The sequence below is a fragment of the Paroedura picta genome, chromosome 4 (assembly GCF_049243985.1).
Source record: "Paroedura picta isolate Pp20150507F chromosome 4, Ppicta_v3.0, whole genome shotgun sequence".
Lineage (NCBI taxonomy): Eukaryota > Metazoa > Chordata > Lepidosauria > Squamata > Gekkonidae > Paroedura > Paroedura picta.
This window is the reverse complement of record NC_135372.1, coordinates 93,911,692-93,935,341: the sequence shown is the minus strand read 5'-3', so window position 1 is coordinate 93,935,341 and position 23,650 is coordinate 93,911,692. Positions and strand designations below refer to the sequence as shown.

The 23,650-nt window shown below is 42.1% G+C and overlaps 1 protein-coding gene across 5 annotated transcripts in view; it reads right to left on the bottom strand.

The window, feature by feature from the left end:
* Positions 1 to 1,006: 1,006 nt before the first annotated feature.
* BRPF3 (bromodomain and PHD finger containing 3) overlaps positions 1,007 to 23,650 on the bottom strand; it is a 40,668-nt gene continuing 18,024 nt past the window's right edge. The window contains exons 8-13 of one of the 5 annotated variants that reach the window (XM_077334310.1): positions 17,905 to 18,408; positions 10,704 to 10,797; positions 9,746 to 9,843; positions 9,074 to 9,171; positions 5,633 to 5,787; positions 1,007 to 3,460 (exon numbers count right to left, since the gene is read on the bottom strand). In XM_077334310.1, coding sequence (XP_077190425.1) covers positions 3,277 to 3,460; positions 5,633 to 5,787; positions 9,074 to 9,171; positions 9,746 to 9,843; positions 10,704 to 10,797; positions 17,905 to 18,408 — 1,133 coding nt within the window. In that variant the 3' untranslated portion in view covers positions 1,007 to 3,276. The remainder of the gene's footprint in view (positions 3,461 to 5,632; positions 5,788 to 9,073; positions 9,172 to 9,745; positions 9,844 to 10,703; positions 10,798 to 17,904; positions 18,409 to 23,650) is intronic. The other 4 variants (XM_077334312.1, XM_077334313.1, XM_077334311.1 and 1 more) reach the window with 4 other exon arrangements.

The following is a 23,650-nucleotide window of genomic DNA, read 5'->3' as shown; positions in this document are numbered from 1 at the left end:
CAGGAGAAGCCAGGGATTGAACCTGCACACTTAGTGCACACTAAGATTAAAAACCATATCATGGTTTATGGTCATACCATGTGCATCCATTGAGACTGTATGTGCAATATTGCAGAGATTCTGATCTTTATATTTTAATGCTGTTTTTAACCTTAATGCCCACTAAATCATAAATATTTGTATTCTAATTTTAATACTTTTTGTTTAATCTTCAGGTTCCCGATTTGCTTACTCAAGTTGGGTTTTTGTTCCCTTTTTGTTTTGCACAGTCACAGCTGGCTATGACTTTAGCTACCAGGGCTCTTTTCAAATTGGGCAGCATCCAAAGAGAAATGCATAAGGAGGGCAGTTTGGCTTCCCTTTGAGTGCAGCCATGACTATACTTGTATCATTCCATTCTGGAAGAGGGAAATAGAACACTCGTCCTAAACCCAACTTTGCAGGTCAGTTCATCCAAATTCACATGGCATGCTGGGTATACGTCTTTAATGGAATCTTGCTACACTGAACACATATGAGAACAGTCAAGTGATTACCAATTTGTAATTCAATTAAAGAAAATTCTGAATGTCTTGGGGAAAGACCTGTAGGTGCCAATACACAGAATGTATAATATTCCTACCCTTATCTAAAGTTCAACAGCCTAGAGTGGCCTAAGTGTTCAGCCTACACCACATGAAACCTCTAGTTTTGTAAAAATACAAAAAACTCTGAGACAAATTTTCACCTTGTAGGATTTTCTAAGATCCCTTTCTTTTAAATTTCCCTATCCTGGCTCAGAAGTTTTGAGAAGTCTCTCTTGATTCTTCCTGCCAAACTTTCTGCATTTTGCCATGTCTGAAATTCAAATAAGATTAAAGAACAACTTTCATTTCAGACTGGAATCCAGCAAAGGCAATTTATGAAACCTGCTCAATCACTGTATGAGAGGTGTTAAAAAATGTAGGTTTCACAGCCCAAATATCAAGCAGAGGATCTCCTCAGAACAAGACAATTCAGTTCAGTGTTTTACATTAGAACATTTATTTCTCAGAGAGAAAATATAGTTTCAGACAGTCAGATTATCGTAGGTAAAATTAGCATTTTTTCTTTACAAGCATAGAATTTTATTACCTCATATACCATCTGATATAAACAGTTCTAGAAAGCAAATAAACTCACTTTCTACAATAAATAGAGCCATCTGTGCTTTACAGCAGATTGACAAGTCATGTTTAGGTCCCATAGCAACAGCAGGATAATAAGCCAATTCAAATCCTTAAAATGCAGTTTTAAAAAACATGAAATAAAAGTCAAATGCAAGATCTTAAAACAGGTATACACAGGTCACAAGTCCACAGCTGAGCTACAACCTGGGAAAAGTGTATGTTGCTTTAAATTAATTACACTGTGTGCATACAAAAGACTCAGCAACATAACTGAGGACTTTTAAGAATGGTAACAATCGGCCTGAATAATTTAGAACTGTATTTTACAACTATGTACATAAGTTCCTTCTGCAGCCACACTTTTTAGGCATTACTGACTTTTAAAAAAGATTCCTATTCCCTTTCTTTATATGTTACATTTATTTTCCATAAAGTATATAAGATGTATCCCAATATATAAGATGTGGTACTTTTTAAAAAAAGCAGACCACATAGAACTGGCAGTGATTTCCCCCCACCCCATTATTAATCTTTTGTTCCACAATCTTTTTAGTATGAAAAAATAATAAAAATTGAATCGAAAAGAAAAATTATGATTTATTCAAATTACAATCTTGCTCTGCGCCTTTGGTTCATAATGCTTAAAAAGAAAAAAAATCTAAGGTACATCAGAATTCAAACATGAAGTACTTTGTCAACTTGCAGACTCCTGCACTGTTTTTCCAGTACATGCAAAGTAAAAAATAATATTCTTTGAGGAGGTGTGCTCTGTTCTTAACGGATCTCCATAATGGAGGCTCACAGAGCGGGGATGTGGAGGATGAAGCACTTAAGGGAAAGTGAAGAAGGAAAGTGAAACATATTCAGGTGAGCAAGGAGACAGTGAACACCCCGATATCACCCAAAACAAGATGGCAGGTATTTTCCAAGTGAAGATAGGGATTTGATACAGATGTCCCTACCCAAGGCTGCATGCTTCACTGTACATATGGCACTCACAGGAAACAGGGACTGCATCATTCAGATCTGGAGGAAGTTCTCCACATGCCGTGAGGTGTGCAACAGGCCCCCAATCCCTCCATGAGCAATGGAAACAGGTCTGTTTATATGTGTATTATCTTCTCTGCCTGGAACAGAGGCTGAGCCTGTATCCAGCAACTGTCGACATTTATGTATTGGAGAGTCAGTCATGTGCACGGGGCAGCTGCCACCTTCGCGCTTGGGCTATGGATACAACCTGTTTTCCTCAACTGCTAACTGTATGATGGAGCTGTTGCAACAAACTAGATGCTTTCTGAGGGATGTTTTAAAATACTGTTTTGCCCATTTTTAATAGTGTGTTCACCAGAAGTTGAAGCTCCTGAATTATTGAACTGAAACGTAAAAAAAAAAAACCCTACATAAACTTACACAAGACACTTTAGAGTTTTCTTATTATTATTTGAATGTGCATGAGAGAAAGGGGGAACTCATCTAAAATGGTTACTTCGTATTTTTCTATTGGTTAGATTGAACATAAAAAACATATATTTAAATCCAGGCATAAGAGCTGAAAGGCAAGGCTGTAGATGTATAGTTGCAGTGAGACAAATCAGAGCTTAAAAATGACATGCAAAAAGTATGACGGATATTTCTGTAAATTTGGCACATATATGTCTTCTAATTTGGGGCTGTTTACACTGCTGGTAGACTCCAGAAAGTACTTCCGGACTCACTGAAAACCCAAGAGACCGGGGGGGGGCTTCCGTTCCAGCCAGCCAATGAGTACAGCTTTCCCTTCCCATATAACCTGATCTAAGATTCTGCCAGAGCCAAGGCATTACAGTGCAGCTGCTCCTGACATCCTCTTGCTGGTCAGACCATTCCTTCACTGCCTCTCCTGCTCGCTCTTCATTGAGGAGCATACAGAAAGAGACCAGGCAGACTTTTGGCACATATCAGGGACTTGACAGGAGCTTTCCCTATGGCTAGGCATAGTGCATCTCTCCTATGAACACCAAAAAAAATTAATCCACAGCACGGAAGAATCCTACTGATCCTACCGATCAGTGCACACCTGCCACAGTTCCTACGGAGGCAGACATCATTATTGGGGGGAAAGGAAGGGCAGAGTAGGTTCTTGCAGTCGCTACAGATAATTTGGCGTGACAAAAGGATGGTCTCCCCGGACTCGACTCATATGGATCATGGCCCGGTCAAAAGCCACCTGGACAGATTTACGGATGCTGGTTTTTCGTCCTTCCATCATCTTTAGTTTATCCACTGTGTCATCTACTCCAAGGGAGGTAACTTTGTCCCGTGGAAGCCACTGCCTGCAATTTAAGAACAGATGTAAGACATTATTGAGTGTTTAGGACAGACTTTTTCAAACTTTTGACAGTAGAGCAGTCGTTCTCAACCTTCCTAATGCTGCGACCCTTGGATACAGTTCCTCATGTTGTGGTGACCCCTAACCATTAAATTATGCAAGTGTTCTTTCACCAAAATTAAACCAAAATTGACCAATGGCGTGAAGATCCATTGTTCATTATTGTATATTAATTGGTTTCTTTCCAGAGTTTCTCAGTTCAGTTCTGTCCCACCTCGATCTGCCCCACAAGACTATTGTGTGGATGGCAGCCCGCCCAGCCAAGCTGCTTGCCCTGCTGTGACCCCTGTGAAAGGGTCATTCGACCCCCAGGTTGAGAACCACTGCAGTAAAGGAACCCATAAAATATTTTTAAGGTTTCAAGGAAGCAATGACATGCTCCTTCAGAGAACTGGGAACAGGAGCAAGCCAATCAATCAATTGACATTTACCATTTCTATTGGGGACAAAGAGGCTAGGCCTGTAGAGCAACAGGGGAAGTGGGTTCCACTGACATTTAGAGATGTCAGCAACCATCTGAACTTCTGGGAAAGGCTGTGTAACCCCCAGAGAGCTCTAGCGTAACCCCAGGGTTCCCCAGAACCCTGGTCAGGAATCCCTGGTTTAGGGAATACTTTTTCCATTACCCTGAACCTAAGACTGGATTCAGACATTGCTATAAACTACAGTTAAAACAGTCTATGCAACAAACTCTGGTCATGTCTACCACAGGATCATAGAATAATAGAGTTGGAAGGGACCTCCTGGGTAATCTAATCCAGTGGTCCCCAACCTTTTTATCACCGGGGACCGGTCAATGCTTGACAATTTTACTGAGGCCCGGCGGGGTTGTAGTCTTTTGCCAAGGGACGTCGCTGCCACCGCCTGAGCCCCTGCTCCACTTGCTTTCCCACTGTGCCCCTGACTTCCCGCTGCCCGCTGGGGGGCACTGCCAGCAGTAGCTGTGCAGTGCCGCGCCGAGAGGGAGCCCCACCCATTGCGGCCTCTGGAGAGCACCAAAGGTGAGCCAGCAGTAGAGTGGCAGGGCAGCCCCTGAGGCAGCAGCCGGGGAGGAGGACAAGGAGGAGCCACGGACCGGTACTGACTGATCCACGGATTGGCACCGGTCCCCGGACCGGGGGTTGGGGTCCACTGATCTAATCCAACCCCTGCACTATGCAGGACACTCACATCCCTATCGCTCATCCACTGTGACCTGCCACCCCCTTGAGCCTTTACAGAATCAGCCTCCCTGTCAGATGGCTATCTAGCCTCTGTTTAAAGATGGAGAACCCACCACCTCCCAAGGAAGCCTATTCCACTGAGAAACAACTCTAACTGTCAGGAACTTCTTCCGGATGTTTAGATGGAATTTCTTTTGAATTAATTTCATCCCATTGGTTCTGGTATGTCCCTCTGGGGCAAGAGAGAACAACTCTGCTCCATCCTCTATATGGCACCCTTTTACCATATGTAAGTGACAAATTACATATGGTAAAAGGGTGCCATATAGAGGGAATTGTACTTTATCTGTTTTTTGCTTCCTCTTGGCTAGAAGGTCAAAACATCTTCCATATTCCATAGTTTCCATGGCCAGGCAGTTACATGAGGTGATTACTAGGGATGGACAAGAACCAGACCACAAAGCACAATTCATCATGAATGTTGCCCTGTTTGTGGTATGGGAACAGAAATCCTTGATGGTTCTACGACCAAAAACGTACACAAATTTTTACAGCTGTTTATGGATGGAACAGAAAGCAAGGATTTAAAGTGACTCCCGAGGCCCATAAAGTTTAAAAGGATTGCAAAACTATAGGAAAAACAGCGGCATGGCAGGGAAGTGCTGTTTATTTACTTAGATATTCTTCAATTTGTACCACGCCCCTCCTGGTGTGCAGGTTTCTAACTGTCTTCTGCAGTATCTTCAAAGTTTAAAGGGATAGCAGAAGATAGCATGAAAAATAGCTGAGGGGATAATCAGAGATATCCTGTAGGAGAGGGGAATTGGCAAAAATCACCCTCCTCTTGCACCTGCAGGAATTCGAGGCAGGATGAAAGCCTACATGTTCTTCAGTAGGTTAACTTTCTGACACGCTATAGGACCAAAAAACGTTTTCCCCTTTCATTCACTCACCATGTCCTCTTGTTATCAAAGAAAAGGACAAGGAAAAGCTTTTCTCCAGCTTCTGCCTGTTTCTGCTCCCCTAGTTTCAATACCTCCAGAGGTGGAACAGGGATTGGGACTCCATTGTGAAGGAGACCCTCTCGGGGCATCTCAGGATCAATTATCTGTAAATACAGACAAGCAATAGCAATAAGATTCTGGAGACTCACAAATAACCACAGAGCTTAAAAACTCAGTCTAAGAACACAGCCCTATTTTGTAGTGCCTGAGGACATTGGGCCTGGGGAGGGGAGGGGAATAAGCATTTAATCTATGGTGCTGAAATGGGATTTCTTGATTTAAAATGCAATTAAACTAACACGTCTGAGCATTTTCACAAAGCATCCAAGCATCTGCACTGGATGTAGTAGAGAGCCAAGAGAATTGTGGAAAGGAATGAGTTAGTGGGAGCACAGCAAAACATTACTAATTACTGAATACGCACAGCAAGGCAGAGCCCAGAGTTGTTAAGACTAGAAGCCTTTCAAGCAAAAAGCTTTAGTGAAAGCTTTGAGTAACTGTGCAGTGATCACAGCTTATTAGTACACTGCATTTTAATTTGCCCGAGGTACTAATTTCAAATAACATATAAGGAAGATGATGAATGGCCTTTCACACAAGACAAAGGTATTCACTATATGACCCTTCACTACCACCTCTTCCTAACCTTTACCTGTTCAAAGAAAATCTGATATCGCTTTCTCCATTTTCCAGTACTGATCACACAACAGGTCAAATGAGAGGAAAATGTGTGCTATTTTTGTCAAATCAGAATTTAATCCAGCTAATATTTTATGCAAATGACATCACCCCTTGTACAAGGGTAGGAACAGTACCATCCAGCTGGCCCAATTTTATCTCATGCTAAACAGTTTTATTCAGGTGCAAGTTACTAATTTCCAATTTATATTTACTGGATCAAAATTAGTCTTGGTGTGTTTGAAATGCTGCCAGACTAGTGCCAGTTTTGTGGCACAACAGATTTTTGCAGGCATAATGGGTCACAACCATTTCTCCACCAAACAGATAAGCCATTAGTCATCATTTAAAATAAGGAACAAACAATGTACATGAGACGGCAACACTTGAAACAACTACTAGCATCCACATTTCCAACCATGGAAGGATAAACTCTGATAACTGTAACATACTGTACATTATGGCTGCAATTCTGAGCACATGTTCCTGTGAGTGACCCTCGTAGAATAAAATGAGACTTGTTGTTGTTGAACACATCTTCTAGCATGCCCCCATGGGACAGAAATGGGAGCACACCAGAAGCAGGGAGGCGGCTGGTGGAGGAAGCTGAAGCGGCAGCCGTAGCACTGCCAGGGGCTGAGGTGGAGGTGGCCATGGCACCAGAGGGGGCTGAGGTGGTGGCCATGGAGCTGCTGGAGGCTGAGGTGGTGGTGGCCACAGCGTTGAAGGGGGCTGAGCTTGCGGCGGTGCTGGGGGCTGTGGAGGAACCGGCAGAGGCCCAAAGGACTCCACAGAAGAGGGCAGCCCTCCTGCTGCAAGAGGTAAGGAGGGAGAGGAGCAAGGAGTGTTTGTGTGCATGTGTGTGTCTGAGAGAGAGGGAGGAGGGAGGGACCAGGGAGGAGGTCGGGGAGCAAGAGGGAAGGAGGGAGAGGGGAGGGGGAAGTGTCTGTATGTGCATTTGTGTGAGTGTCTGTGAGAGAGAGGGAGGGGGCTGGGACAAACAAGCCCCAAAGCAGGCATGTGTTCCACATGCCTGTGAGAGTCAGACTGTCATTACTTTTTTTTCTAAGTAGACTTAATTAGAATTGTTTCCTGTGATTATTATTCTGAAAAGAAATGCCTTTAGAAAGGCTGGCATGAAACCTTGTCACCTCTGTACAAGAAAATTACAGGCAGGAATTCTTATCTGAGATAATGCAGCCCCCATCATCACCAGACGCAATGACCTGTACATACTTCTGTCTGAGAAGAAATTGTTCCTGCATTCATGCTTTTCATATACAAGTACTAAATTATAGAATAAGAGTCAGAAGATATTCCGAAGACCCTGGCTTAGCTCCTACAAACTATGGACAGAAGGTGCTTGCTGACAACATTTTCCCCCTCAGCAGTCCTCTATAATGCTTGAAAAACTAATGCTGAGAGAGCATCATAAGCAAAATGTTTTCAGACTCTCAGAAGGGGCTGCAGTAAGCAGGGGAAATGAGGCCAAAGCACCTCTCCTTTATCTGCATGTATTTTCATAATTACTCCACCAGCAGAAGGCGGGGCTGATTTCACCCAACTCTCCCATCCTTGCTTCAGCCCCACAAGCCTGATCTGCAGAACCATCTTTTCATGGCTACTAAGGAACTGCTAGAGGGAGGCAGAAAAGATCTGTGAGCAAGAGCAGAAGTGAGCAAGCAAAAAGAAGGATCTAGGCCATAATTACAGCTAGGAACAACAGTTGGCTAAACATCAACACTCATTCAGGAAATCACTTTCAACCTGACTTTTGATCATATTTGTTCAAATTTAGAATGGAGCATTTACTGACATTGGCCCTAAGTAACTGATGGGACTGTGGCATGGCTAATCTGAACTGACACATGTCCATAGAAAAACTAATCGCTTCCAAGTTCCACCCAAGCCTACTTCCCATGCAGACACGGGGCATACTGCAAGCATACCACAAGGAAGCTGCATTTTTATCAAAGGAAGTAACAGGGAAGGATTTCACCATACGTAACTTACATTGCTTACAATGTCCTATGTATATGCAATAAATGGTGTAAGCAAAACTGCTAAGCTATAGGGAAGTACAAAAGTAACGTACACAAAAGAATTTAATGAATAGTTGCGTTGTTAGACCCACAACATAATTTTAAATTGATGTTTTTAGCTTGTCAATTGAATGTTTTTATGTCATGTCAATATTGTGAACTGCTGTGAGCTGGCAGTGCTGGGAGCGATGGTATAAAAGTATAATAAATAATAAAATATTAATAATAAGAGAAAGCCTGCTGTAGACATTGCCTTCATGTTCTTTGTTCTCAGCACAATAGATCCGGTCATGATCATTTAAAATCTTGCAATGTTGTAAGGGTTATGTTAAAGATCTATTCTGGATTTCATTCTGGATCCTCTTTCATTTTATTTACTCAATTTTAGTTTGTCTTTCTTGCTGAAGCTCCCTAGAGGAATTGACTAAGATACTTAATGAGTGTTATAATATCATAAGACGAACCTTGCTTGATTAGAGCAGTGGTCCATTCAGTCCAGCATCCTCTTTCACACGATCACTAATGTGTTACTCTGGAGGGATATGATTATGTGCTATTTCTTCCAAGAATGTCTTCTTCTCCCCAGGCTAAATGAACATAAGCACTAGATGCTAGGCCACCAGTATGCCCCTCATGAAAAGAACGAAGCATGCAAAGCAAGTATACATACCAATGCTGGGTAAGAAGGATAGCCACGACACTTTGCCCATACCAACTCCAGTGGTTCTAGTTCAGTTTGCTCCTCAAAGGGCATCAGTAAATTTCTACCTAGAAATTATAATACAAGTTGACTCAGAATCTTCCTTGAAAGGGCCTGCAAATTTAATGCTTGAGTATGGTGAGTATGAAGGCAAGGACCATCCTGTCCAATATATCACTTCTGCTTTGAATCTCAAATAATGAACAAAACAGGAATTTCACAAGTGATTATGAAGGAAAGATATACAGTTAGGAAACTCAATCTCCCAACCCTCAAGATACTTATAAGGTCTTATGGGCCGAGAAGGCCAATTTCCCACATTCCTTTCTATTTTGTCTCCCCCTGTTTAGCAGACTCACCTGCTCTCAATATCCCAAGACCATGCCCAGTCACTTGTGGTGAAGGGTCTTCTACATTTTTTAATTGCAAATTACTATTTGTCTGTATTCCAAGGCAGCTCTCTGAGCAGGCAGAAACCTTGACACTGTCTGCACTGTCACTCTGCTTACTGCTAGTTCCATTTGCACATTTGCTCAAAAACAAGTTCCTTAGGATTTGCACAGTCAGTTGGAAAAAGAGCACCCATAAAAGAGACAGTCCCACTGCTGTACCTGAGTCACACACACACTATTGTCTTCTTACCTGAGCTGTTGTATTCCAAATCTCCATTTACACTATCCAAGAATGGGACCCGTGCAAGAGCTGGCTTTCCTCGGCTCCGTTTGTGAGGGTTCAGACCACTGTGATATAGAAACATAAACAGAAAGTCAGGAAATCAAGACAAGTGTTAGCTCTAACATATAATCTGAGCTCACCCTATGTTGTGCCTTAGAGGAAAGGAGGATGAAAAGGAGCAAATTGAGTTTTTGGAACTGATGATCACAGTACATCCCTGTGTCTGGTAATGGATACTCTGTGGCAAACATTATGCCTTGTGGGTGGCATGAGTGGCAACAAAAAATGCACTTACAAAACATTTGCTCTATGTCACAGGTAATCTAATCAAATGGGGAAGGGGAGTAATGATTGGCTTCCTAGAGGAGAAGAAGTGTAAATGCAGGGGTACCTGGAGACAAGGTGCAATGGGAAGGAAGAAAGCCAATTTTGGGCAATCCTGTCTCTGTGTGGGTTGTTCTAGTGTCATGCATTTACTTGCCTATTAGCAGAAGATGCAACAAGCATGGATGTTTACCCAGGCAGACAGACTAATGGTAGGAACTGTGTTTTAATGAAAGACTCGTTTTAAAAAAGAGAAGTGGGTCCAAGGCCTTCTCTCAGTGCCCTGGTTACCATGGGTTTGAAGATGGATTCTTTGAAGAAATGCAGGAAAAATACAAAATGAAGGAAAATGCAACAAATAAAGATGACAAGGACAAAAGTGTAACCTGAACATCAATGTTATAGTTGTAATTACTTTGCTACATTTTACTCATGATAGATGCATCAAAGAATCCAACCCCATCCTCACTTGAAAAAGTAACACCAGACTTGCAGCTGACTCAAGATCACGCTGCCAAAAATATATCAAGAAAGCTGCTGAAGGAAAGGACTAGAAAATTATTAGGGAAATAATAATTATTCTGAGTAACACCCTACTTACCTCAAAACATCACATGGGAGACCACGGCCAAGGCCAGAACTACACTCCGAGTCAGACCCACTCTCTCTATGCTTCCTGAAGCCATTGGTCACTGCTGCAGAGAAGAATGGACATGAGAATGAGTCTAGCTGAATGCACTGCTCTTACAAGGCTATTGCATATTTAGGAAGGGGAACACACAGAACATCACAATTCTATTGTGCACCAAATAAAGAAATCCTCCTCAGATCTCTGTTTTTCCCACCATCCAGTCCTGCTTAAAGTCCATTGGTCTTTATGAACTAAACATTGCCCTGTTTGCAAATCTAATGACTTGAATTATATGGGTTCTAAAAATGCATTCTGCTTCCATAAACCTTTAAGCATTTGAATTTGTGCTGGGCGTCCACTTCATACTCTGAAACTCATTTCCTATTCTAGAGACCTGATTCCTCCCTGCAGCGCACTGAATCCGGCCAGGTAAGGTTTCAGGAATGCTGTAAGTCATCATACCATTGGGTTTATATTGACAGTGCGGTGCGATGACATCACACTGTCATACAATATTCCTGAACCCTTCCTGTTCTGTGATACAGATCTTGACATTCTAGTAAGTTCCCTAGTCTTACTTAGGTGCATCTGTACTGAATTTATAAAGCATGTAAAAGCTCTGCAAAGCTCTAAGTCATTTGTTTGAAAGAGTACAGTGAAGTGAGAGAAGGAAATCAAATACATGCAGAATGTCATATTCCTGCTGTATCTAGCTCATGGCACTTTTCCCTGAAATAACACAAGTGCTGGATCAGACAAATGGTATTTCAAGTCCAGCATCCTATTCACACAAAGGTTGACTGGATGCCACAAAAGAGCTACAAGCGAAGTATGCACGTCAAATCCTCTCTATATCATTTTCCCTGGCAGTGATATTCAGAGGATTTCTGTCTCTTCACGTGGAGGTTCCATACCATAGGATTGAGTGTGGGTGACTAAATGCAAATGTCCATGCTCAGAAACCCTCTGAAAAACACTGCTCAGATGGGAATAGGGGGTAGCTTTACCTCCTATGTAGAGCTACACCACTCTAATGATTTTAGCGGGTATTGGCTGGAGTATTACATAAGGATAATGGTCATTGACGGACCTGTCCTCTATGAATTGCTCTACAATAAAGTCAAATTAGTGGCCAACAATATATCTCACAGCATTGAATTTCAGAAGCCAAACACTATTTGAATGAAGCTGAACATTTTTTGGTTCACCCTGAATCTACTGCCCATCAACTTCAGTCAATGTCAGTGAAGTAACAGGGGTAACGACACCCTGAGCTGTTTTACAAATGCATACAGTATTCCATTTTCTCCCTTCAAAACAAAAGCATAGTGTTGGTTTTAAAACAATAAAACGTTGAAAAATTCAACGTACTGGCTAGTACAAAAATGTAATCTTTTTTGTTTATAATTATTCCAAGTTATTCTGTAGATATTGCCTTCATATCTATGATGTACAAACATAAGCTTAGCAACTGGCAAACCCCAGTCCCAAAGGAGTGCATCTGGCCTCAACCAGGGCCAGGGCCTTTTCAGCCATGGCCCTCACCTGGTTGAATGAGCTCCCAGAAAACATCAGGGCCCTGATAGAACTGGTACAGTTTCACAGGACCTGTAAGATGCAGCTCTTCCACCAGGCATATGGTTCAGGCCAGAACACAAGGAAGAACTAAAACAGCACCTGGGCCTCTCCTACTGACTGACTGCCTCAGGCTCTCCTCCAATATTCCCTCTTTATGGAGGGACTGGATACTGACTTTGCTTGTTGTTGTGTTGCTAGCTGTCATATGTTTTAAATATATTTATATTAGCTTCAAAGCCCGTTCCTAAGGACGGGCCTTGAAAGGGTCCCCTCCCCTGGGCCCTAGCCAGGCAGCTTAAGGTGGCTTTGGGCCGCAGCTTGCACCCAGATCGAGTGGGACAGGCGGGAGCTGGCCATCTCATTAGCAGAGCCAGGACAGAACTCCTTAGCAGGCAGTCAGCAGGCCAGGAGGCCCTTGTTAGCAGAAGGAACACCACAGAATAATGGTAGACCCTATTTTCTTAGCAGCATACATGGTGTTCTACAAACATGACAGTCTGTATGTCTTCCTGGAAATGCAAGTGGCAATCTCAGCAACCCCGAGACACACCCTCCCCTCTCTGAATTATCTCCAATTGCAGAGAAGTCAGAAGTAGGGTGCTGACTCTATCTGTTAAATGAAAAAGATAAGTTCCTCCCTCCCCTGAGTCCTTTGGCATATACAGAGGACTTGGAAATTGACTGGTTTCTCACTCTGAACCAGATTTTGCAGCACTTGGAAGCAGCAAGAGAGATTCTTTTTTCTATTCCCTGCAAAACTAGGCACAAAGTAAAAAACCAGATAGCTTGGAAGAGAGGAGGGATTCAGGGCAACATTAAACAATGGCTATTGAACAAGACCAGTCAAAATTAGTGGACTGTCATACAAACATTAAATAAACTGGTTTAAAGTAAAATTCTTCTAGACACAGGAAGATGTTATCAATACATGTCTCTCCAGCAATGTCAAACATATCTGGAATGATAGCACATCTCACATGGCCAGAGACTTTGTTCCAGACAAAACCAGAAAGTATAAACAGTTCAACAGATTCTCTCATCCCCCTAAGCACAGTCTCTTCTATTAAATTCCTTCCCTTAGTCTCATTTCGACTACTTCCTGCCCTATTAAACTTCTGTCATGCCAGAAGTAGACCTAGGATACAGCACTGGCTTTACAGAATGAGTGACCACAATAGATGACGCAAGTCTATGGTGTGAAGCAACTTCACACAAAGCTACCACACTGCATTGGAGAATACGGAGAGAAGTTAACTTGCCTCCATCATCTCCTCAAGGCATTTCAACCACCAGCAAACCAGCCACTATCAGGAAACATGCAAGCCCTGATATGTGCTGTACCATTTCATTACTGAGAATTAGCACTGAAGTTTATGCACTGACTCCCTACAGAATTAAGGTCCACTTCAAGTTGATGTTTGACCTAGAACACTAGACTAGTTAGCCTATGAGTATGAAAGACGCAGAATATCCCATCAAAATATCCACTAAAGAATGCCTTCTTAGAAATGTCCTGTGTGCACCAAAGGTAGTCTTACAACTGGGAAATTCTTTCACCTGGCTGCCCATGGAATTCTTCAAGAAGTACTGGGCTTTTTTCCAGTGTTTTGATTCTATTGTGGGGAGAATTAAGCTTAGATTTGTCAATGCTTTATAGGTTTTATCTTGGACCTTATACTTTTAATTTATTTATGAGATTTTTAGGCCAACCCTCTCTTGTATGATATCAGGGTGGCTAACGTCATTTAAAAATGTATACAGATTTATCTAAAATTCAATAAAACCCACATGAATTACTTAAAAATTCCTAAACACATAAGACACAACTGCTCCATCATAAAGCTCCCCATGAACCCGGGGTGAAGTAAGTCCAGGTTTAAGATAATACTCCTCAAGGTTTAGATCAGTGGTTCTCAACCCGGGGGCCAGGACCCCTTTGGGGGTTGAAGGACACTTTCCCAGGGCAAGAAGCTTGGCCGGGGGGGGAAGGGGGCGCCACTGTTGCTGCTCTTCCTGCAGGTGCCCGCGCTTGGCTGCCAGCCACCAGCCCACATCCCTTTACTGATGTCTCCAAATCAATTTTGTCTGAGGAAGACAACTTGACTAAATCTTTGTTGTTTTAAAGGTGCCCATGGACTCAATTTTTGTTCTTCCAAATCATTGGTTTTCGTTACTCAGTTCGTACCCCACCCTTCTCCCCAAGAGGGTCCCAAAGTGGCCGACATCACTCCTCTTCCATTTCATCCACACAACAGCCTTGTGGGGTAGATTGAGACAGAGCGTTCGTCTGTCTGGAGCAGTGGGAAAGAGCGAGATTGGCATGGCAGGACAAGAGGCGGAACTGAACTGAGAAACCCCGGGGGGAAAAAAACAATTTATGTACAATCATGAACAATGGATCTTCACACCATTAGTCAGTTTCGGTTTAATTTCTGTGAAAGAACACTTGCATAATTTTATGGTTGGGGTCGTGGCATTAGGAAGGTTGAGAAGCACTGGTTTAGATGGAGGGGGTAAGGTACAGGCTATATCAGTTTTTGTTATAGGAAAAGAAAAACAGATACAGATAAATCATAAATAACAGAAGACAGAAGTGCACACCAGCATACATTCCTAAATGGAAGATTTTACTTACTAATCAACATACCTAGTGCCAACAAAGTGCTACTATACACTTCTGACAGATGCTATATGTATTCATGATGAGGCTACATACGGCAAGGGTGTGCAATTGAATATTGCTAGCCTAAAAAAACTGGATCGCATTGGCAATCTGATATTCTCAACAAATATGTGAAATATCTGGTATTGGATTGGAAAGCTGTTCACTGTTCACAACTTGTCCTTGGCATTGTTTTTGTTGTTACATGTGAAGTCGGGTCTGACCCATCGCGACCCCATGGACAATGATCTTCCAAGCTTTCCTGTCCTCTGCCATTCCCTGGAATCCATTTAAGTTTGCACCTACTGCTTCAGTGACTCCATCCAGCCACCTCATTCTCTGTCGTCCCCTTCTTCTTTTGCCCTCAATCGCTCCCAGCATTAGGCTCTTCTCCAGGGAGTCCTTCCTTCTCATGAAGTGGCCAAAGTATTTGAGTTTCATCTTCAGGATCTGGACTTCTAAGGAGCAGTCAGGGCTGATCTCCTCTAGGACTGACCAGTTTGTTCACCTTGCAGTCCAAGGGACTCCAGCACCAGAGTTCAAAAGCCTCAATTCTTTGACGCTCGGTCTTCCTTATGGTCCAACTTTCACAGCCATACATTGCAACTGGGAAGACCATAGCCTTAACTAGACGCACTTTTGTTGGCAGGGTGATGTCTCTGCTTTTTAGGATGCTGCCTAGATTTGCCATCGCTTTCCTCCCCAGGAACAAGCATCTTTTAATTTCTTTGCTGCAGTGATCTTGGAGCCCAGGAAAATTAAATCTGTCACTACCTCCATTTCTTCCCCATCTATTTGCCAGGAATGGAGAGGGCCGGATGCCATGATCTTTGTTTTCTTGATGTTGAGTTTCAAGCCAACTTTTGCACTCTCTTCCTTCACCCGCATCAACAGGCTCTTTAGTTCCTCTTCACCTTCTTCCATTAGAGTGGTATCATCTGCATATCTGAGGTTGTTGATATTTCTCCATACAATCTTGATCCCAATTTGTGAATCATTTAACCCCGCCTTTCTCATGATGTGCTCTGCATACAAGTTAAATAGGCAAGGCGACAGTATACAGCCTTGCCAAACTCCTTTCTCAATTTTGAACCAATCAGTGATTCCATACCCGGTTCTCACTGTTGCTTCTTGACCTGCATATAGATTTCTCAAGAGACAGATAAGATGCTCTGGTATTCCCATCTCTTTAAGAACTTGCCACAATTTCCAACTTTCTAATACAGAATTACAACACTAAGTTTGCAAGTGAACACCCTTAGTATAGAATTAAGAGTTTATTTCAGCTAAATTATTTTGTTTTATTCTCAGTGCCTCCTCTACAGATCCATAAGCTTTATCCTGCCAGATCACTTCAAAATATTCTGGGGGAGGGGAATACATCCTGTCTTTTAATACTTTATTTTGAAAGGGAAAATAGGTACAAGGTCAAATTTAGAAAGCAGTAAACCTCCTTCACTGCTTTCACTTTGTTTATGAAATAACTCCCTAAATAATGTCTTAGAATTGGTTCACATATCATTTTCAGCACTTAATGACATCAGCACAGATCAAACATCACATAGAGCTTTTACTGTCTCCTCAAATATTATACCAGAGCCAGTTTGGTGTAGTGGTTAGGAGTGCGGACTTCTAATCTGGCATGCCAGGTTCGATTCTGCGCTCCCCCACATGCAACCAGCTGGGTGACCTTGGGCTCGCCACAGCACTGATAAAACTGTTCTGACCGGGCAGTGATATCAGGGCTCTCTCAGCCTCACCCACCCCACAGGGTGTCTGTTGTGGGGAGAGGAATGGGAAGGCGACTGTAAGCCACTTTGAGCCTCCTTCAGGTAGGGAAAAGCGGCATATGAGAACCAACTCTTCTTCTCTTCTTCTATACTTGTTACTCTGTAATGCAGCATGATTTGTACTGATTGCATTTCATTAACAATTATTATTATTACTAAAGTTACTTTATACATTTACTTGTGAATCAGTGACTGATGAATATTCAAATAATATACAGGAATGTGTGAACCAGCGTGACGTAACAGCTGATGTTCAGATCAATGCTTATATTGTTTGCTATAAATATAAATATAGCCAAATAAAAATAAATGAATAAATAGGTGAAGCCCCCTAATATTGACTACCTGCTTCAATTCTCTGGATTTGTCAAACTGATATTATCTTTTTGCACCTGAATTTGTTTTGTTCTGGTGACATACCATCACAAGATCTATGATCAAGAGGTAGAGGACCACCCAATTTAAACGTGTCAAATGACTTAGTGCACTCAAGCAATATCAAGAGTGGTGTCAGAAGTAACTTCATGTCAAATAGATATAATAAATAGTTTACAAACCATCTCACAAAATTGTGAGAAACATTTATACTGTATAAGATTGTGCAGGAGGTTGGTGAAAGGTTGCAACATTTAACTAGATAAAGAAAAACCACACTCACCTCCTGCAATTCAAACTATCAAGTGTTACTTTAAGTACCATTTAGTGATCATCATGGAAGAAAAATCCCAAATTAGTTGCACACATAAAGGTAATTCACCTGACATCCTTTCCAACATGAAAACCAAAATCTGTAATGCCTTTTACTAAGACCAAACAAATGACAGAACACATTGTGTTGTCTTAATAATAACTGGTTTTAATAAAAGGCAATGCATTGATTTTGGGCTTTTGCAAGGGACCAACACAGCTAACCAAATTCTTTGTTCACCTCTTTCACTTCTAAGCCCTATAACTATCCCTTAACAGTAAAGCTAGACTTTTGTGTTGGGATTCATGTGAGAGATCTCAATTGCCAAAGGATTCAGGGAAATGGTTGCTGCTATGAATAAAATGGGAGACTTCTTACAACTATTAGACACTACTGCCCTGGGGATCTCTGACTTTCCAAGACACCAGAGGAATGAAAGCTCAGGGGAGTCACCTGTCGCTCCTGCCTGCCTGGGGGATTTCTCGCCATCGCTCTCGCTGCAGCTCCCACTCTGTGGCCGTTTCCGGGTTAGCCGCTCACCCCCTACGCTGGAGCGGGAGAGCTGCCCACTCTGGTTGTGGTCCTCTCCATTCTCAAGGGGGCAGTCCAGACCTCTTTGCAGTTTCACCCCATTCTTGGCTTTTTTAAAAAGGACAGATGTCCGCCTGCCCACTCCACTAAAGGGAGAGCTGACAGAAGTGCCCGTGGCCTGAAGGGCCAATCCGTTCAGGCCGTTGTCGCTGAGCAAGCGCTGGAAGGCGTGGCTCTCCCTCTGCAGTGTCTTCTTATCAAAGAGCTCGCCCTCGGACTTCAGCCGTTTATGTAGTCTGTTCAAGGACTTGCTTTCGCTAATGGGTTTGAGAGTTGGAGGGTCCTGCAGAGAGTCCAGCTCCGATATGGAGGGTGCAGGTCCTGTGGGCTCCAGGGTGGGGGGAAGTGGGGGCTTGGTGTCATCTGCTAAAGAGAAAAAGAATCTGCTTGAACATTTTAGAAAGTATGGATCACAGCTCTCTGCCCTTTTCTATGGTCAAAGGTGGGTCAGTATAACAACGAAATTTTGTCATACACACTTAAGAGAGACATTCAGAGGAAAAAAACCCTGTAATTATGACACACTGCAGAAAAAAGAAAATAATCTCATCCTCCCCTGAGCTAACTGACATACCTGTTGTTTAACCTATAAACCTATGTACATTTACTTGGGGATAAAGCACACTGAATTCAGTGGGACTTATTTCCACGTAAACAGACTTGGGACTGGGCTGCACTGTATTTATTTCCCCACAGTTTTAACATGGTTTTTCAGAACATCATACCTTTCTGGTAATTTCACCTCTACACATCTCTGAACAGCACAGAAAGGTTGGAAGCTACTAAAACAAGCAGAGAGGGCAGAATCAAGGGCACAAAAAGGTGCCTAGATCCCATTGCAAGTCACTGAGTAACAGTTTTGTTTTTAAAAATCTGCCTCTGACTCTTACACTAAGGTCAAAGATACCAGGGGCTCATCAAAGAAGCAAATCTAGGCCTGAGGAATCCCAAGTCTGTGTTTCTCCACACTGAGCCTTCTTCCTCTGTGTCTAAGTATCTCATTCCAGTTCATAAAGGAATGAGATGAGAAATTAACATGAATTCTTCCCTTTTGAGGTTCTGCTCCTGTTCAAGTGTCATTCGTGCAATGCTCGGCCAGTGCTGGAGAAGCAAATAATTTCCCAAGAGCCTGAACAACATCGATTGGCAACACCACAGGGAAGCCTGGCAACTAAATGGGCCACATTCCCTAAATTAAGGAAGTCACCAGTTAGGAATTTCCTAACAAAATCATAAAGAATAAAAGAGGCTCCTGTCTGCAAAGGAAGCACCAACATACTACAATCCTACTCAGGACAGATCCAACCTTGAAACTGGCAACAATTACTGATTAACCCAAATTTTAAAATAAGGCTATTATTCCATTCTGAAGCTCTTCCCAAATCTACATTCATAGGTGATAATCTTCAGTTTTTTAGTTTACCCTTCCCAGATTAAAACTGATTACAGGTGTGCCTTGTAGAAAGACTATGTCTGGACAGAAACCAAAAACTCCCCCAAGTATCACCCAAGTTATTGGATGATGACCTATACCAAATACTTGACCAAGGGACTGTGACCATCATACCCTACTGAGCTACCTGTTGGCGCTGGGACTAAGGGGCACTGTGTTATGTGTTCAAGTCCTAAGGAGGGGGGGGGTTGTCTCAGAAGGTGTTGTGGGGGGATTCTTGCTCTGCCCCATGGCCTTTGGCCCAAGGGACTTCACAGGGTTAAATCTTATCTCCCGTGCTATTTAATATCTATGTGAAGCTACTGGAAGGGGTTATCAGGAGCAGATGATACACATTTCTATCTAGCTTTCCCATTACATTCTAAGGATGCTTTTGATATTCTGAATAAGTGTCTTGAGTTAGTAATGGGCTGGATGAGGGTGACTAAACCGAAACTTAATCCTGAACAGACACATGTTTTATAGGTTAGAGAAAAAGCAGACCTGGGACCTCAGATCTCTTCTGTCCTGGATGGAGCTATATCCCCCTGAAAAGTTAGGTTCACAGCCTGGGAGTGCTACTCAACACTCTTGAGGTCAACGTAAAAACCCAGGTCACTGCAGTGGTTTGGAGTGCTTTTACCTAGTTTTGATAGGTGCTTTGACAAGTGCAGGGGGAATTAATCAAATATCTCCCCCTTGCATAGGAAGATCTTAAGCTCACAAAATTTGATCGATTTGCATGCAAGTCTTTGGGTCAGAGGGAAAGGAAGATAAAGGTAGTAAATATGCAGTCACTACTGCATATTTGTTCCATTCACTGAAGCTTTGGATTCAATCCAACATGCTAAAAGGTCAGAAAGAAGAATGGAAGTGGAAGGACGGAACTTTTTTGTTTTTGTTTTTTAATTATCCATGTGTGACTCTCAAGAGACATAGAGGGTGGGAATGCTACTGTTTGCCCCATCTGATCAGCCTTCCCCACTAGCAAGCACTAGCCTTTGCCTGTTCCCTCCCAGCATGACACCTGCGCACTTATTAGAGCTACTGGGTCTAATTCACCCCCAAATGAATCCATCCTAACACAGTAATGGACAGAAGTACTGGCATTCCTAGATAGAGGGTCCTCTTGCTCATGTATGCATACAGTTTCCCTTCTATTCTCACGATGATGATGGAAAGAATGAAGAAGGGGCAACATTTATTCAAGCAGCTTGGAAGCACATGGTCATACTGATCTCCAGCATTAGCAAAATGCTAATAGACAACAGCAGATACCAAGGAATACCTGTGACTACTTGAGAAATGAAGAAGCAGTTCCTGAAATCTAGCTAGGAAGGGGGAGATGGATTCTTACTACAATAGTCCAAAAATACTGCGGTATGCTGGTATGAACAGCAATTAAAAATTTTAATGCCAAAGTAATGTTCCAGCTCCTGTTTGGATGCCCCTTATGGGTTCCTGCCTTTAATAAATCTATTGAGGGTGTTCAATCTGCTTTCTATAGGCAAATTGCAGGGGTTCCCAATTGTGTCTCCTACCATGCCATTTGTGCAGAATTTGGCCAAATTAGGGTAGAGACAAGGGCCTGGATAGCTACTTTTAAATTTGGGGTCAGACTATTTTTTAGAATAGAAACTGGCAGCCTTTTAACTTGTCTAAACAGTGACCCTCTTAAATTTCGATGGTTCCAGGCTATTGAACAAAAATTAGTCTCCATTGGCATCGATCTGAACTCCCTACTACCACTGGAAGAAAAATGTATCTTCTGGATTATTAAACAGAGAATATTAGACCATGAGCAGCAGGAACTCATACCTACCCAGCCTCGAGTCTGCTCACCAGCATTCTTTGGCATCACTATGCAGAGAAATATTATGCCTATATATTTGCATCTTCTTGATGTCCTACCCCTGAGAAGAGCTTTTCTACTGGCACGAATGAATGCTTTCCCCTCAAAGGTCTTAGAGGGAAGATTCCACCGTATCCCATACCATGCAAGACTCTGTCCGTGTGGTTCTGGCTGCCCTGACTCTGTCTCACACATTTTGTTAGATTGCCCCTTATATGAGCAGTGTCAGGATGACAGCTTTGTTGTTTTGCTGGGAAACAAGCCTTCTGTAAGTAAATCTATGACCTTGCAATTTCTGCTCTCTGACAAAGACCCAGAGGTTGCCAGAGTTTTAACTAAGATGTTTTTATAATATGCTGCCTACCTTGTATTTTATCTTCTATAGTTTATTTAATCATCTTAAGATCTGTTTGGTTATGTAACCCCATGGCCTATTTTATTATTTTGTTGAATTTTTAAACCCTATTTTTATATGTCTTATACATATTTTATGCCAATGAAAGGTTACTGACTGACTGACTGCTGGTATGAACTGAAACAAGAAATATAACTATGGGCATATACCAGGCATCATAATGCAAGCTGGTGGGTATTTGAATGAACTTCAATATCTAGCACTTTCAATCCACAGTTGCAATATTGCTACAAGAAAAAAAATGCCAAGCAAATTGGTTTTTCAAATTTTCCTCAGTAAAGGTAGTTGGAAAAGACTGTTACCTTGTGCTCAACAGTCTGGTTCAGACATAAAGACACACTATGATTTGGCCTTGTGCTTCAAATTCAAATTTATTTAATACAGCACTGTGGCCAGATAAAATAGATAGTGAGAAAAAACATTTCAGAGTAGAAAATTGCAAAATCAGGGAGCCAGTACAAAATTTAAAATATATAAAATTGTATAATTGATGCGTACATTATAAAAAATGCATAGTAAAATACCTCTAAAAATCTTCACTTAAGCTTAAGTTGTCTTTCCCGTGTGCTAGGCACATGCACACAAAATTTGGCAAGCCTTGTGCTTGCATGCACCCTCTTCCCCTCTCTTCCTGGCTTGCAGTTGCATGCCAAACTTAACTTGCAAACCACCACTTAACATCTTATATCAGAACTAAGCTAATGTATCTTAATACTCTTTCTAAATCCTTTTTACTCTTTCATCTTACTGTGCTTTTTTTTTAAGGTAACAGGGTTGTTTTGAAAATGCAGTAAATTATTTTTGAGAATAGTATATTGCTGAGAACTGGAGACTCAAAAGGTATGTGTATCATACATAAATTCAAGAAATGTAGTTAGTATAAAATTCATATGGTGTGTCCATGCAAAACAAATGCTTATATAGTCAGGAAAACTAACTGCAGATTTCTGAGGACTATTTGGATACTTTGTACATTAAAAGTATAATGCAGCTCTTGGAGCATGATGCATTTCTCTGAACCAGTAATGAAATTTTATGTCTTTATTATTTCTATCAATCCAATCCAGTTACTGTTCTTTCAACCACTGTCATGAGCAGGAGTGTTATTGTTAGAAGAAGAAGAGTTGGTTCTTATATGCCGCTTTTCCCTACCCGAAGGAGGCTCAAAGCGGCTTACAGTCGCCTTCCCATTCCTCTCCCCACTCCCCAACAATGGCTTAACTACAGTAAATGGCCGCCTTTGGTTTGACAGAGAAGGGTTTCACACATGGACTAATCACTGTGGTGTCAGTGTAATAGATTATTTTACTGTGTCACCAGAGTGGTTGAATGTCATTGATATTTTATTTGTCATGATTTAGATGTTTGTACAGATCTCAGACTTCTTTTGCTGTGGTTATTTCTCATACCAAGGATACCCCTGGGGGCTGGGGTGAGGTGGGCTTCTAGTAGTGGATTATTTGAACATTAGAAATATAGAGAGTGGGGTCTGTGACAGGCATGAGAACGTTGAGGACATCACACACTGTCTAGATAGGTTAATAGTGTAGATGAGGTTTCAGTAATAATGGCTCATATTTGAACCAATGAAATTAGGAACTGTAGTTGTGTGATTCTGGAGGAAGAAATTAAAGGCCAGGACCCTCAAAGGCAGCTTTCTCAGAAGGGCTGCCTATTCCACACACATGGTCAGCTAGACAGCCTCAGATTAGGAGTCTCAATGTGTGGATGAGAGTGGTGCCAGGAGGAAGGGTTTACACATATTAAGTACTGGGGAACTTTGTGGGACAAGCCAAACCAGTATAAAAGAGATTCAAGTGGGTAGCCGTGTTGGTCTGAGGTAGCACAACAAATATAGAGACCCAAAAGGGAATCAGGCTGCTGGAGACTAATATCAAAAAAGTGGCAG